The sequence below is a fragment of the Platichthys flesus genome, chromosome 5 (assembly GCF_949316205.1).
Source record: "Platichthys flesus chromosome 5, fPlaFle2.1, whole genome shotgun sequence".
In the NCBI taxonomy this organism is placed as follows: Eukaryota; Metazoa; Chordata; class Actinopteri; order Pleuronectiformes; family Pleuronectidae; genus Platichthys; species Platichthys flesus.
In genome coordinates, this window is record NC_084949.1 from 2,379,158 (window position 1) to 2,396,660 (window position 17,503).

At 41.5% G+C, this 17,503-nt stretch overlaps 1 protein-coding gene across 1 annotated transcript; it reads left to right on the top strand.

Annotated features, from left to right (window-relative positions):
* Nucleotides 1-1,467: 1,467 nt before the first annotated feature.
* Nucleotides 1,468-16,945, top strand: wu:fc21g02. Its single transcript, XM_062388064.1, has 14 exons — nt 1,468-1,594; nt 5,461-5,506; nt 6,279-6,423; nt 6,534-6,591; nt 6,757-6,838; nt 8,880-8,995; nt 9,391-9,559; nt 10,544-10,674; nt 11,070-11,150; nt 11,242-11,271; nt 11,437-11,505; nt 11,576-11,707; nt 12,583-12,690; nt 13,681-16,945. Exons 2-14 carry the CDS (start codon nt 5,461-5,463, stop codon nt 13,798-13,800), a joined length of 1,287 nt encoding a protein of 428 aa, XP_062244048.1. The 5' UTR covers nt 1,468-1,594; the 3' UTR covers nt 13,801-16,945.
* The last annotated feature ends 558 nt before the right edge of the window (nt 16,946-17,503 follow it).

A 17,503-nucleotide genomic window follows, 5' to 3' on the forward strand; every position in this document is an offset into this window, starting at 1 on the left:
CGTGCACGTAGCTTCACTTATGGTTACAATTTGCAACTACCTACCATGATGGAAATTAATGAGAAACTACTGCCACGTGCCAAATAACATCTACTATGTCTTAGTTCACAACTTAACTTATGTCTACAACATTGAATGTACTGGGAGGCTGCAATCATCTCCCTCCAACACACTACCAGTGTTGGATGGTTCCTTTACTGCACTTGTGTATCATGGAGCTCTCACTCACTCCAGGAACTGGAGTCCAACTCAACTGAACACACCTCTATACATCTTTTAGTCAGAAATTCTGACTACAAGACGTATAGAAGACGCAGAATAAAGTTCTTGATGAGTGTTTAGTGTTTGTTGTTTACATGATCTGTGTCTCTGTGTTTTTTCTTGTGAGTGTGTGCTCTCTTCGAGAGAGAAGCTTTGTAGTTCTCCTCCTGATTGGCTGGATGTGCTGGTTGGTCCTGAGAGCTGTCTGCTGCTGGTTGGTTCCTCCGCAACATACTGCAGTTTAAATTGCCCTGGGTTTCCAGCCATCCGATGACAGCAGTGCTCATTTCCGTCCTCACATTCCAAACCGTTGCTATACCAGTTCCTTTGTGTCGTTGCTTTGTGAGTGATAGATAGGTACCGTGACCTCCTCTGCCCTTAACCCTCAACAATAGGAAGGAAAAACAAGAACAAAAAACTTTAAACATGGTAAAAGGACTAAGAAACCTCAGGGAGAGCCACATGTGAGGGATCCCTCTCCCAGGATGGACAGAAGTGCAATAGATGTCAAGTGTAAAGGAGAACATAAGCAAAGGGTATTTTCAGCATTGATAAGAATACACACTTTGAAGATTAATGGAAGATCAATGAATTGATGAATTATTGTCAAGAAAGTACAATTTTCTACAAGAAAGCCAAACTACAATGTGCTAGAGGTTTTATGTAAAAATGTTACTCAAGGTACGTTGGGGAGCTTGCTCCACCATTTAGGAGCCATGGCTCCATGCATGCAGGACTGATTACTGTCCTAATCAGTCGTGACTTTGTTGAGTGTTTAACTCGCAGTGAGGGAGCAACAAGCCGATTGGCAGATGCAGAGCGGTGTGATCAATATAACTGACATCAGCTATAATGATTTGAACTTGTTGAACTGTTGTACGATTTGGAAACATCATAACTTTTGTTTTGTTCTAATTTAATGATAATTTGTTTCAGCCACGTCTTTAGTTTACCCATTTCTGATATGACCAACTCCCAAAGGTGCTGCACATTTTCTCCACAGCAGAACATATATGTATCATCTGCAAATAAAACAGACATCAATATTTGTGATAATTAGCACATGTAATTTAATATGTAATACAAACAATTTTGCTACATAGTACTGACCCATGTGGAACTCCGCCAGCAATGTCCAACCAACCAACCAAGTTTCAATGTGGGGTCTGTGATTTTTCCGACAGTTCCGTGAAGGCAGCACTCCACCCTCTCGTCAGTACTGTCTCTGAGGATCGTGAGGACGCTGCCGTGTTTTCACTTCACTGACACACTAACCGGCATCACTGCTACACAAGCACCACTTCCCAGCACAGACGGACGGACTACAGAGGAGGTAAGAGGCAGAAGGCTTCTCCTGGGGGGAGGTTGTGTACAGACGGACGGACTACAGAGGAGGTAAGAGGCAGAAGGCTTCTCCTGGGGGGAGGTTGTGTCTGTTGGATCGTTGAATGTCTTCTTTACTATACGCTACTTAAACGGAGACATGTTTTATTTCCGAAACGTCTACGGTATAAAACCGGTTGGGCTCGTTTCCCCGCAGAGTGGGTGTCTGCTGCGGGGACATTTTACTCATCCACCGGTTCACAAAAAATGTGCCTGATGGACCGAGCGGAGACGCCCTTAGACGCCGCCGCCGTTCACCCGAGTCTCGCCTCTAGTGAGGGCTCGGTCCAGCCTGTCCTCTTCCAACCTGCGCGCTCCCGCTTGGTTCTAATAATGGAGGAACGTGATTTTTGCACGCGGCCACACCTCTCCGGTATGTCTCACGGCAGCAGCTCGCGCCCGTGGAACCATTTCCACACATTAGCACGACCATACACAGTCTATGATCACGACACGAGACAAAGTGGCAGCAGACCAGAGGTTCCAGCGAGTCCTCATTACATTATTATTACATTACATTACATTATTATTAAATGTCAGTTAGCTGACGCTTTTGTCCAAAGCGACTTACATTTTTAGAACACTCCGCATTTATGAGGGGCCATTTTAGGGGTTCAGTATCTTGCCAAGGACACTTAGGCATGCAGATGGGAAAGACTGGGATTCGAGCTGGCAACCTTCTTGTTGCAGAGCGTGGCCTCTATCCCCTAGGCCACGCTCTCCACCCCCTGTCTTTCTCTCACATACCATAGGGTCTGAGGGCCGAGGGGTCCCCTGTCTAAGCGGGGAGACTTTCAGATACTGTATAAAATATCAGCAGAAGTGGGAGCGTCTCCGCATAATATCCTTTGTATTGTAAGACCTGGTTCATCATATTATCATTGGTGTCCAGTGATTTAAAGGTTCAGCGTGTACCCATCAGCCCACCCTCTCTTACCGAGCATGAAGGAGAACCTGTTGCTGCCTTCGATTATCATTAAAAACTGAACAGGTGTTTACTGGGTCTAGTTTTGGGTCTAGTTTTACTACTGTAAAAACGATGGCGGCCTTCCTAGAGAGGACCTGTTCCCAATGTATAAATAAAGTATATTGTTTCAGGCTAATGAGAAGAATAATTCAAACATTTGGATGTAGATACATGCTGCACTACATCAGGAGAATACGTCCCCTTCTCACTCAGAAGGCGGTGCAGGTTCTGGTTTGGCTACTGTAACTCCCCCCTGGCAGGTCTGCCTACTAGTGCCATCCGACTTCTGCAGCTCATCACAATCACAACATAGAGTTTAAATAAAGATGGACGACACATCTCCACCACCATCTGGAAATGAGGCCAAAATGTCCCGATTCCATCTTGAGCATTATTGAGTAAGAGTGCCCAGTGATGGAGCTGCAGTATCGAGATCCCACCGATATACATGCTTGACCAATCAAACCAGCATTTATTTAACATGTAGTTTGATTGTTTTTAGTTTGGTCGGCTAGCACAAGTTGCTTTCCAACATGCACTGAGCTAAGGATTTGTATGTTAGAATGCAAATGCTCTAGTGAGAGAACGTCCAGTAAAAATTGGATGATTGACAGTTGAGACTGACTCATGATTGGTTGAGCGTGTTCACTGCTGGGACCTTGATACCGCTGCATCAACCCCGAAAGCTACTGTGTTGACTGGTTCAAGATACAGAAGATGGCAGCGTTTTTGTTTGTGATATTTTGGTTTTATTTCTCATTCACAACCTTTATATATGGTTTGCTGCTCTTCATAATGTCAAATGTAATGCTTCATGTAGAGGTGGAGAATATACGAAACCAGAGCAATGTGTACGGTGTTAAACATACAACACACTATATATTCTTTAGCATGTTGCATGTGTCAGGGCTCTATAAATTGTTTCAGTCTTATCATTTGAGACAGGAATTAAATGACAACATAGTGCTGTAATGATATGCTTATATTCATTATTATTTTTTTTCTTTCTGATTAAGCGTTTGATCTGTTAAGTTCAGAAAATAATGTGCAGATTCAGTTTAATTTCCCCACAGCCTTAGGGGATATCCTAAAAAAGTGTTTTGGCCGAACAATCACACGACCAAAATATACTCTGTAATATAATCTCCTTTCTATATGAGAAAGGAGATTATCAAATCCTTACTTTGAGAGGCTGAATCTGTAAATCGTTGGAGTTTTAGATGAATAAATAGTTAAAATGACAATTCAATTATCAAAATAGCTGCCATTAAATTTGTCAAAATAATTTTCTGTCACCTGATTAATTGATGAATTGTTTATTTATTGCAAAGCTCTATGCAGAGGCAACATAGCTTGAGAAATGTCATTGTTGCAGTTCTGCTAAATTAAGATGCAGCAAACCCTCAGAATAGAAATGGAACAGCTGAAACGTTGACAGGTGCAGACTGGGAGCAGACCAGACTGATTGAAACTTCTTCAAAAAGTCAGATCGTTCTTTGGTACAGGAACTTATTGAGAAAGCCATCAAACCTTTATTGTGATAAGTTAATTTGAGTAGTTGGTGGCTTGGGTTAGTTAGCAGGGGCTTTTCTTTGTTTCTGAATTCAGTTCACCTCTAAACTTTGTGTAAAATCAAACCTAGCCTACACTGGGTTGGTGTGTCCTCATGCACTCATTGAAATATTGGTACTCAAAGTCAAAGATCCCATTAGCATAGGTGTCCAAGAAACCGCAGTCAGTTATCAGTGACTGTCTGCATTGGAGCACGGTCTATGTCTTCGATCTTCTGCACAGGATGAATGAAGCCAAACCTTTACAGATTGACAGGTCCAGGTGTTAATATTAAACAGCCCACAGTGTTGTGAAGCCTCAACTTATGTGATCGCTTATCACTGCTGTGAGTGTCGCGTGTCAATGTTTGAACAGAGCAGTTTATCAGTCACCCCTTTACTATGGAGGTCCATGTAGATTGTGACTACGTAAACAGATTACTAACACTGTGTCCAAATGACACTGCCTCCTCCTGACTCCTCTGTCTCCCTCTCACATGGACACACAGACACATGCTCACAGACCATACACACAGACCAGCAGGGCTGAGTAGATAGTTGACACAACCTTCATTTATTTTAATTGATCAACAGTCAGGTTAAATGGGGCAAAAATTCTAAAGCAGTTAAGTGTTTCTCCTGAAATACTAACTGTATTTACCTTGTCATATACAGACTTAAATTATAAACATTTTGTTTTGTCATAAGCTGATTTGAACCCTGAGGAAACTTTGAGACCTTGACTATATGCTTCTGCATCTTAGGTCACATAGATCTTTGCACAGTATTTGCAAATGTACACAGCCTTCACTTCTACATTGGCTGGGGTGAAATGTCCCAACACATGAGATGGTTGCACGTGGCACATACATCTTTAAAATAGAGTTTTGAATGATGTTTTAATGGATCAGCGTTCAATTTGCGCTAATTTAGTTTTTCAAAATTACCCAAATTCCCGAGCTTAACTTACCATGGAAATTTTCCAGAAAGCCCATAGTTTAAGTAACCAACAATTACTATCCATCGTGCCCAAGTTATAGCCTTTTTCAGTTTCTACCCAGGCACATGATTAATAAGTAGTGACTAAAGAATATTTGGAGTTTAAGCCCTGCAGAGTAGTTTTTTTTTGCCATTTTAGCAGTGGGACTCTAGTGCCACTCTGATGATAACACTTCAGTTTTAATTGAAATGTCTCAATAAATGTTAAGGACACATCTGTAAAAGAACTCATCTGTCTGTCTGTCTACACTGATAGCATTATAGATTGAATCTCATGAACTCTTGTGTGTGTGCCTGCAGATGATGTGGACTGTTGTGATACTGCTGGCTGCTGCCCTCAGTGTGGGTGAGTACTGTCTCATCATTCCTCTACTTACAAGACCAAAGTCAGCTACTGAGCATTCCTCATTGAATTGCATGCAAAGACTACCCTCTTATCTCCCAATCCTTGTGTTACCCTTTGTCAACGGAAATTTAATTTACTTCATGCTCCTATTGTCTCTTGTGTCAGATGGAACATGAAGTGTTTTGATGACTCTTTGATTTATAATCTTAACCAATACCAATATCAAACACAAAGGAACATCATGCAAGAGTCTGTGATGAAAGTAGAAATGTGAGAAGCATTTAAACCTGCACATACCAAGTGCTAAATAGATTAACAAAGTCTTAAGACATGTTGTCTCTGGTTCTGTATATGCTGATTCACATGTTTAATACATAAAGTCTTCTGCAACGGTTTATTTGTCATCCATTAACTGAGATTAAGACGTTTGGTGTGTCTGTCCACTAGGACATCACTGATCGGTGTGGTTACAAGTGCAACATTTGTGTTTAATTAAATGCAATAGTGATCTTTCCCTAATAACTTAACCATGCCCATACCTGAAAGCACATATAACCAATATATATATGAACTAACAGTGCATCAAATGACAATGCAAAGCAACTAAGGTTGCAGCGGTGGTTGGTGTTGCTGTTGTGACACAGTGTTCAGTCACTTCCAGTTAAATAACTCAGTGTTCTGTTGTGTTTTTCATTGATGTATAGTTATATACCCTATTTGTTTAGTTTTGAATTTGTGCCTCATTGTCTCTCAACTCTTGCCTTTGATTTAGAGTCCTATACTAGCCATGACAGTGAGCGTTTAGGCCATGGTCGCCAGCTGAAGATCTACCTGTCAAAGAGTTGTGAGAAGCTGGAGTTCACCCCTGCAGATGGTCTAAGCAGGACTCAGATCTACTGGGAGAAAGGCAGGACCAGGTTAGAACCAGTCAGGGACACCTGATGCTTATGGACATAATGGAGTGATGCTGAGTCATTTCTAGTGTTGCTACTTATGTATTTACATGTGGCTGTTGATGTCCTCACAGGCCAGACAAAGGCAGGGTGTCTGGCACAGGTACTGATCGACGCTGGTATCTTGACAAGGTAACAGAAGATTATTTGTTTTATTTCTCTGGGGAATACAACTGATTCTTAAATCAGGCAGAGTTATTTTTTCACAAGTTGTCAAAAACAAAACACTTGGTTAGAGTGTAGCATGAGATGTTTGATGCTCACAATGTATTAACATGGTCTGTATGGTTTTATCAGGTGACTTTTGAAGACCAGGGGACGTACGTCCAGACAGATTTCTGGCATAATGAGCTCTCCTCTTTCAAAGTGGCCGTCACAAGTAAGTTACCCAAGTATTATATTATCCATGAATGCTAATAACCATTTGTTTTTTAAGAACTTTAAAGTATTTAAAGCCAGTGAATAAGTTTTACTGGACACCAGCTAAAGTCACAGTGGTAGATGTAGAAAAACAGTAGCACAAGAGGAGTCAGCCACCATGAGCTATTGGTCATTTCAGACATTTAATAATAACTGGGACAGTGTCAGTACTAAACCTGCTTGTTTGAAATTGGCTGGTTCTGCTGCTCTCTTTCTGAAACTGTAAATGTGACCTGCAGTAATTGAGCCGTGACATAAAAACCTGCTGATGGACCAGCTACACCATCAACAACAGTGTGTCTGTGGTAAAATAATTATGTCAAACATGATCTCAGGTGGTTGTGGCTCAGGGGGTAGAGCTAGTTGTTCACTTTTCTGATCGAGTTCAATCCCCAGCTCATCCACTCAAAGACAAGCAAACCCTAAATGGCCCTGTATGCCCTCTGTGTGAATGTGTGTGTGAATGGGTGAATGATATTAGTATTGTAAATTGCTTTGAGTTCTTGTTAAGGGGATAAGAGTGTTGTACAAATCCATTTATTATTTTCAAAACTGTATTCAACAGAAAAACTGTCACTTTGACATTATTATTCTGGTTCTTTTCTCAGTTTTTTGTTTGTACAGCCTTCGTGTATATAACAAAAGCTGTAGACACCTGGATTAAGGGATGGCTGCCATATACCTCTCAAGCTCAGCTCTGTCAGGTGTGAAGGGGACAGTTGGTGGGCAGCTATTTTCAGATCTCCCCAGATGTTCAGTTTGGTTCAAGTTGGGGCCGTTGCCGGGCCATGCAAGTACATTCACAGAGTTTTGCCTAAGCCACTCTTGTATCATCTTGGCTGTTTGTTGGGTCATTGTCAATCAGAAGGTGAATCTCCTATTAAAGGGGACATATTATGCCCATTTTACCACAGTTGATATGGTTCCTTGGGGTCTGTAACATATTTTGGTCAAAATACCACAATGATCATTTAAAACAGAACATTTTTACCCTGTCTAAAACAGCCCTCCTCAGATTGACCTGTTTTGAGTGCCCTACCCCCCTCACCACCGTTAGCCTGGCTGCGAGAGCCCCAGCTCCCCAGTGCAGCCCTGCATTGGAAGCAGTGGAAGCAGTGGGAGCAGTGGGAGCAGTGGGAGCTTGAGCTGGCGCAGCATCCTTCCACACTGTTGAGTCAACATTTAGAGGTGTTCCGGGGGCCCTTGTTTATGCAAGCACTTAAATGTCTGATTTGTAGCAGCAGCGAGCTAACGCTAGCCGGGGAGCCGGGATCCCCTAGCCACACTTGCGAGCCCCGCTCCCCGGCTAGGGACTCCCTACATGGGCATGGTGTGACTATGTTACTAAGGCCCTTCTCCTCAGATTGCGCAGTTTGACAGTCAGCTCTAAGAAGAATCCCGGGCCTCATGTCTCGCGTCTACATGCCCACATTCAACCATAAATGGTGAATGAAAAGCACATCAGGAATGTTAAATGATCCTGCTGATCAATGGTTTCTTATGAATCATGTGATCAAGCGAGAAGAAGCGCAACTGTTCTTACTCCGACATTGAGGAGCTTTACTCTTAAGTTTTATATCTTTGATCATTAAACGTTCTTATGGAACAGTTATACTGCGAAAGTACAAATAAGACTGCTGGTTATATTGTTCATTATAAAGCGAATCAATGAACTGGCTTCACTCACCCCCTCACATCTGCATTGCCACTCTCCCGTCTCTCAAAATGTTCATGCACATGGGTAAAAGACAAACTGCAAGCGTGCACATTCTTCTATAATTGTTTGTTTTTATAGCGCTCAGCTTTTGCTTGTGAAGTGGGGTTAGTATCTTTATGATCTCATTTTGTCAGTGTGCAACAGTTATAAATGAGTCCTGGTTTCAAAATTCTATATTTTCTTTTAATTTTTCTCAGGCTGAAAGCAGAATTACAAATTACACAAAGTTAATCTTCTCTTGACTTTCCTGTCTGTCACTTTATTTTTCTCCTCCCTATTCTAGCCAAACTTAACTATTTGAAGTGTGTAGCGGGAGAGAGTCTCTTCATCCCACTGGAGGGCATCGACTTGGCTGATGCTGATCTCGCCTTCTCTGGAGAGAGCGCTAATGTTACACTGGTAAGATGGATGGATTAGCAGAGGGAGGGGATGGGTTTTTAAAGGTGATGAAATATGGGGTTGCACTTGTCTTTATATTCTATATGTACTGTAAATATTCATATTTAGGTATTTGCACAGAGATGAAATGTTGAATGGGATAGGCCTGCAGACTCTTTTGAAGGAAGTGGAATTTATTTCTTCACTAAAGTAATTTAGTGCCAAACTCTAATGCAAAATTGAATAAATGAAGATGATGAGTCATCCATTGTGAGGTTTGTAAACTTACCCTAACAATATCTACGATACATACAACAATGGATGTAGCCCTTTTGGATTATATTAATGTTTTTGTTGGTGCAAAACTGGAGCTGGTGATCTCGAGTGATGCTCTGACTGATGCTTGTCTCCCTCAGGTGCGTGATGGTGCTCCTGTGGCCCGTGACCTTCCAGATTACTGGGACCGGGTTCAGACCCACTCCATGAATATCGAGATCAGACATGTGAACCACAGTGATGAGGGACATTACTCTCTGAGAGACCGCAAAAGCCGACTGGTGTCTGTTACCAGGATGGACTTGACAGGTGGGCACCATGTAAAAACACAACAAGCCAATCATCCTGGATCAATATCTGCAGCCACAACAGATTTCATGTTTCAGGCTAAAAATACACATGTTGATATGTCATTCCTGTCTCCATATACATAATGTAGGAGTGAGTAAAATCTGTGGTTAAGATGGACTACTATCGCTGTCCAGATCAGTGGGTCAGATAGAGAGGTATTTTGTGCAGTCAGCTCGAGGCTACCTGTGACTTTAACTTGAATCAAAACCTGGAAGTAGGTCTGAGTTGAGTTCGTGGTTCTTCAAGATAAGAGCAGCACGGCTATTTTGCTAAAGGTTTAAGGTCTAAAATGGCAGGGTGGTAAGTGGATGAGTTGGATGTAAAGTGAGGTCAGAATGTTGTTGATGCACTAGAAAAGGGGGGAGCTAGAGAGAGAAGGAAGAGAGTCAGTAATGATGTTATAATGAGCCAGTATGTTTGACACGGAGCATTCATTGACAACTGTGTGCGATGGTGCAGGAAGACCATAACTGCGTTTTTACTGTGAATCCTCTCCTGGGGAAGGAGAGTCAATGCTGAGGCAATTATAAGTTTTAGTTAGGGTGTGTGGTAGAGGATATTGGAAGTTTGTTTATATAAAAATTAAAAATGCCAATTGAAATCCCCAATAATGGCAATGTAAGCTGGACACTGGTGTTGTGGGATGCTTCTGGTAGAAACAGGGTGAACTTGCTAAAATGAGTGTATACAACAATAACCTGTTGTCAATAATGAAAACAGCAGCCTGTTATCAAAATGCCATGGGATAGTGGCGCGACAAGCAAACCAGTTTCTGAGGAGTGAACTGAAACATAGAAGGTCCCCTATGCTGCTTTTCACTGTGATGCCACATAATCACACGTGACAGAAGCTTTATTACCTCCACCAAGGAGGTGATGCTTTTAATTTGTATCAGCATCATTAAAGATATGAGTCAAACAACCTGCTCCTTTTCCACTGCAGACCACCATGAGCGCACAGAAGGAAACCCCCTTATGGCTCTGCTGTTGCTACTTGGTATCCCGGCTGGGATTTGCTGCTGCTGTCGTAAGAAGATTTTCAAGACGAAAGGCACGACTGCTGGGACTCTGCAGGTACTAATTGTCGACTCAGACAAGTAGGTCTCCGTCTGGAGTTACAGCGTTTTGCAGGTTTTATACACTTTCAGTCATGTATAAAGTCAATCCCTGGGAAAATTTAAATGTGACTGAATAGGATTTTGTAGGGATAATAGTTTGACCTGAAATTAGAATGCTCATTTAGCCTTTCATAAGCTTCCATCTGCCTGAATTTACCATAAATCATTTTATTATCATGACTTTCTGCTGTGTTGCCTTGTTTGGATTGACAAGGTCAGAGATAAAATACACTTTAAATACAAGTTATTTTAGTGGATAATCAAAAGACAATTAATTATTATTTATTGTAATTATTAGTTTTAGTCCTGACACAATCAGTTGCGTCATTATCCGTGTCTCCTTTTCTCCAGATGACCCCAGATACATTCCATCCTCCTCCTGGTCCTATCGGACCTTCTCCTCCGTACATTGCTCCTGGACAACCAGGGCCGGTGAGATGATTAAAATCACTTGTATGTGGTCATGGATGTAAGTTGTTGGTGCTTTGTTACTAAATTAACAAGTGTTCTTATGTGTTTGCAGGTGTACTACCCTGGCTCTAACCCCAGCATGGTATATAACACACATTTATTACATCACAGTAGTGATAAATAACTTCATAGTCAACAAGCCTCATATTACCTGGAAAATAACTGGTGAACTGACTTTGTAATGCTGATGTATCTGTTGTTGTGTACACGTCTGTGTGTGTATGTGTATATGTGTGCTCCTGAATAGGCTCCTACAGTCTATCCTCCGCCTCCAGTTGCTGGCCCAGGACAGTGGAACGGCCCCCCACCCGCAACTGTTAGTATCATGCTCCAAGCGTTCTTTCTTAAACATGGTTTCCTTATTTCCTGTGTGTCTCCCTCTACAGGGTTTTAACCCAGGTTACCCACCCCAGAACCCTGGCTATCCTGCTGGTCCAGTTATGGGCGTCCCTGCCCAGCCTCCACATTGGAATGGTCCACCACCAGGCCAGTATCCCCCCGGACCTGTAGCTCCAATGGTACAATCTTTAACTTTGTGGAATGTCACAGACGATGTCATGTTACTTGACATTTTACCTTTTGGCTGCATTACATCACCAATGCTCCCCGTAAACTGCAGGAATTTACAAAGTTCTGTGTGTTTTGTAGAACCACACAAATGGTTTTAAATTATGTGTGAGTAAGTTTAAGTGTCGAGAATAGTAAGCAAAGACATCCCAAACCAAGTGTGATCTGATAGTATTGATCATATTTACATATCCGGCTCAATAAGTATTCAATGATTTGAATTGCTGATATAACAAATCTAAGAAAAATGTATTACTTTCCATGTTTATAGTAATTTTGGAGCTCAGGTGTTTATACACAGACAACAAACACATCAGCATTCTTCTCGCCAGTTGGTCAAACCAGCTTAGTTCACTCATATTCTGACCTTTTATTCAAATAAAAATCTGAATCTAGTGAATTTTAATGTGGTTTCACAAGGGGAATGTTCGACCTTGTCATTGGTATGAACTCTAATTATTATTTTTTGTGACAAATGCAGTTTTTAGTCAATTATAACTACAACCAGCCATCAAGTGGTTGCACACCGCTGTGTTTCAGAATGAGAATGAACTTAACATTTATTGTGATGCAGTTTTCAGTCTTCACTCTTAGGTCAGGAGAGAGAGGTGTGTAAACAACCTTCAGCTTATCTGTGACCTGTAAACCTGTCAACATCACTTGTGCACAATCAGATTAAAGAATATGTCCATCAGTGAATGCAACTCAGTGTGGAAATGACCCAGCAGCTCACCCTGCTACTGCTGTGTGATTCCCTGAATATGATAACAGTGTGTTGTTTGTGTGTGTGTGTGTGTGTGTGTGTACGCGCGCGGTGTGTATGTAGGGCTATGCTCCAGCTCCAGTCATGTATAGCGCTGCTCCACCAGCCAGTGAACCTTTAAATGAGAATATGGCTTCCTCACCTGCGGAACCGCTGCTGACCTTACCACCGGTAGGGTAGACACAGAAACACACACACACAGACTTCATATTAACGTCCATTTTCTCTCAACCATGTTCAATGTGTCAGTCAGTCACAGACCACCCCCCACAAAAACTTTAACCAACTCTGTTCAGAATATCCCAAGAAATAAGAGATACTTAGGAAGACACAGCTCTGCCTGTGTTAAAAAGAAATAAAGCATACATTTTAATGATAAATTCCTTCTAATATAACAACACTGTCAAACTAATAAGATACTAGTCACTCACAGACAGTATATTCAATTCGTTGCCAGACAAAAGCTGATCATAATTTAATCTCTACTGTCTATGTGAAAGAACTTAACCATGTATGTCATGTCTGTGTATTTCTCCTCACTGAAGTCACTCGAGTGTATAGTGTGTCTGGGGAAAGCTTTCAGTGATCTGGAGTTAGGGCAGGATAGTTAGTCCAGACTTCAATCAAAGAGCAGACATGTGGTGGGCTGGTGCAATCGTTGACAAATGAAATGCCAGGACCCCCTGATGGGTTGTAAGACACCAAGAGAGGTACCGAAGTATATCTAGTATTAAGTCTAAAAAAGATATAGACACATTTGTTAAAAATAATTAAAAAACAGCAGTTACATTTAAAATAAATCCTTGAAAATTGACATACTTCATCAGCCTTCTTTTCTTTGTTCCCACATGACTGCTAAGGTGGTTATGACAGGTTAGCGACAGCGTCAGAGAAAATTACTGTCACAGAGGTGATTTGTTTTCGTGATCTAGCTCAAATCAGTATTTTTGGTGTGTTTCATTTTTTTTTTTTTCGGATCTGGGAATGATCTAGTGGTTAATACACAGAAAATATATGATGGTTCAATGTCAGTGGCTGCCTCACCAGTTATTGTCCCTAGCTCTATTGTGACCTATCTAAAAACCTGTTTGAAAGATATAATTGGAAATGTCAGATGTCCGATATGATTGTGGAAACGTGTATTTTTTTTTCACCCCCCAGGCTGAAGTACCCTATCCTGTGGCTCCTCTGCAACCCTCCTCCTCCAACACCCTCCACTCCTCCGAAAGTGCCCAAAAGTTCCAGATCAGTGGAACTGATAGCTCCACCAACTTCCTGTAGGAAAGCTGCATCCGGAAGCAGCTTCCTTCCTTAGATGTTACAGTGCCCCCTCACCATTTTGCATCCCCCTTGCATAGCAGTCAAATCAGGGATGCAAAATGGTGCCGCTGGAAATACAAGGACAGCATTGATTCTGTTCTTTGCCTCCTTGCCTTGATCAGCATTAATTCCCCCAACTGAGTGAAAATGAAGAGTTACTAGGCTGCACTATTAAATCTGCTGCAAGAGTCTTCGCCAGCAGTTTCAACATGTAGGAGTTAGTTATTTGGATATCTGATTTCCAGACAGAAATTATTTTCCTGAAGTGTTAGCATGTGTAATAACCTGGAGTTTCACTTCACCAACAGTTTAAGAGATGTCACTAGCATCACTAACATGTTTTCTATCTACATTTTCACTTAGTTCGGTCATGTTGATATCTTCCTTTTTTTGGTATATCTGATTAGCAAGAGTTGACTTTTGATTTAACGTGTCAGGAAACCAGAAAACACAGTTGACAAAAGTCAGAGGCTAGGAGTCGCAAAAGGAAACCAGGAATCTGTTTCATAAAAGACTGGCTGAAAATCACTCTGCAGTATGCAGCAAACATATCTTAGATGAGAGGTTTCACTGACGGACCAGACACACAACACAAAGAGTGTGTTGTAACACAATGGGAGCAGCCCTGTGTCATTAGCATGACAACAGAGTTTTGCTCCCCTCTCTCCTGGGTCTGTTATATTGCAGGATGTCAGTTTTTTTTTTACTTGTGCATTGAATGACTGGTCAGCTAACATTGGCTGACTGTCAGTGATTTTTGTTGTTGTTCAAATATAAACCAGGTCAGGGACCGATCAGTGTGTGAACAGGACCAGCGGCCCCGCAGGTTCACTGTACCTGGTCAGGTTATCTGTTTTCGTCAAACTGATGAATTGAATTTGTGAAACTTTTCCTACACGTCTCTATAAGCACAGGCCCTAGCTAACACATGACTAGATGGTCAAGGTGATGTTGTGGTCAATATTCTGAACTGGCAAATCAAAATCCAACTGGTAAATAGTGAACCACGGGGTTTTGGGGATGACTTTAAATCAAGCCGGGGCCCTCAGCAGTACCCCTTAGGTCCAGCTTGTTCTGGCCTTGCAGATACATACTTATATTATGACAGGGATTTGCTAAAACAATACTACCTCATTTTTTGGATTCTATGCCTATTAGGTCAGCTCATTCAGGATATGCTAATAGTTTGTATTAGTCAGTGCTTTGGATTTGTACAGAATGTCCCAGTCAAATTACAAGTCAATACAAAGCCCCAAATCCTCTGATAGTAACACTGTGATTCCAATGAAATGGTTTTGCTGACCAGTGTGGCTGTTGTAAACTATAACAGCTAAACCACCAGAATGCAACCAGATGAACCACTTCGACTGCCTTCAGTGTGACCTCATGCCTTCTTAATATTACACAGTCAAATATTTATCATCATCCATCCACAGCTTTTGATACTTGGTCCTAGACAAATCTGCTCAAGACAATGAAGCTTTTAGATTGCAAACATCTAGGGACACTGATTTTCAGTAGTGCTGCTTTTAGCATGAAGGTGACTGTGGCCTCTTTTCTTCTCCATCGATATCTTTGGTTGGACTTTCACTTGGACAGCATAACAAACTCCGGTTTTTAGCTTTCTGTCCTAGTTCTTATGTGTCTAGCATGTAGCAGCAGGACGACAGATATTGTTTTCATTAATGAAAATCTTGTTTTTATGCTGTACTTCTATCTCTGTGAGGACCAATTTAACTATTGGACCATATGGTTGAGGGAATTTTGACCAGTCCTTATGTTCTGACACACCTTTTAAGATTTATTTGGGGGTCAAGACTGGTTTATGTCAGTTAGTCCCCTCATAAAGATATAAATATATTTGTGTGCGTGTAAAATGTAAACAATGTTAGTCACTAAGTGTAGCTGTAGTTGATAGTTGTGGGTGTTATTAGAGTGGAGCCCCACATCCACTTTTGGAATTTCTGCCAGTGAACTCTGACATTGGCCCTCTTACCTCTCATTTTTTATCTCTTCATGCTTAACATTTATGTGCTACTTAACATCTGAATAAAGTGGCATTCTGGAGTTCCTCTCAAATGAATTTATATGATACTGTTACGATACTGTACTTAAACATCCTTCAACTGAAGTGATGGTGTAAAACTGAGTAGAAACTCTAGAAAAAACATTTGCTGTCATTATTCGTATTTGTATGTAAGATTGTTTATGGATTATGTACCAGATCAAATTGTCTATGTATATCTCCCAGCAGCCAGTTCCTCGCCACTGCTTGAAGGAAAACGTGCACAGCTGGCATACTTTAACCAAATGTTGCACTTCACTGATCTAGACAGAGAAGAGGGTAAAACAACACATTGTTCTACACCAAGCACACAGAGGCAGAGGGACAGTTTCATTTGCTATAGCAGCACAAGCCAAATATGATAATTATATGTCTTGATAGGAAGGGGAATGCATACAGTTAGTTTTCTTGATGAGAATATATTTAGAGTATATTTATTCTGCCCCAGAGAGTAACAAACAGCTCAACAGATACAGTACAGGAGATATAGATAAAATGATCAGAGAAGAGTAGCATCTCCAACATTAAAAAATAATCCATGTCTGTGTATCTAATAAGGAGACATCAAAATCCCCTGCATTAAGTCTGTTTTGTAGCAGCCAAGTCAAGACAAGAAAATAGTATGATTAGCATGAATAGACCGTGTGGTAACGTGTTTGAGGCAACTGACACAGCACAGCCAGTTGAAGTTATGCTGCCCGATTGTCTGTCTCAGGGTAGAGCATCTCACCCACACACGCACAGTTCAAAGCCTTTCAGGCCTGGAACTGAGTGTCTTGTTTGGGCTTAGGCCATTCACATGCTTCAACACATAGTTCTGATGTATGATTTGTTGTGAAGGATTGGGAAGGCGTAGAAGGTTGCTGTATCCTGGGGCTAGTAAACATGTAGCAACACAAACATCTGATATTACGGACCATAATAGATCTGTGAACATGCATGTGATACATGAATACCAACAATGTTTCTGTTGATTACTAGCATGAAGCCTCGTGAAATGCAGCAGGACAGAGGCAGTGGAATAAACATGACCTCACTGAGTGTTCTGGTTTTAAGGTTCCATTTTTTTCTCTCTCACTAACACTCTGGACATACCTGGACCACTAGGGGCATTTTAAGAAACTCTGTAACGTCAGTGGCCGGGTAAACCAGCAAAAATCCATGAGGTTTTTACTGGTCCAGTCAGACTCTTTACCAGCCCTCTATTTGAGCCTGTCATTCTGGGTGTACCTGAGAGCGTATTACAATCTGCCATAAAATGGACTGGGCTCTAGGACTGATCACAACACATCCAGGCTGTTATTAGTATTATGTTATTTGGTATGATCATGGAATGGGGATGGGGCATTGTTACATCTTTATGTCAGTAGTGGAGTCAGCCACAGACCCAGTCCATGTCCATGTATAAGACAGAGCCAGATTTGCGGGATGTGACCACAACGCTACAGTGTGTGTATGTGTGTGCGCGTGTGATGGGAGACTGTAAAAGCAGTATGGCAGCTTCTCTGTATAAAAGGATTGAAAGACTTAAATGGGAGTAGGCACCATGTTGAATCAGAGCAGCCCTCTATAACTTCTGTGTGTAAAACTGAGACTACA

Coding starts and splice junctions, on each gene's coding strand:
- wu:fc21g02 (XM_062388064.1), top strand. CDS start 5,461: ATGATGTGGACTGTTGTGATACTGCTGGCTGCTGCCCTCAGTGTGG. Junction 8,996..9,390: donor AGAGCGCTAATGTTACACTG/GTAAGATGGATG, acceptor TGTCTCCCTCAG/GTGCGTGATGGTGCTCCTGT. Junction 10,675..11,069: donor CGACTGCTGGGACTCTGCAG/GTACTAATTGTC, acceptor CCTTTTCTCCAG/ATGACCCCAGATACATTCCA.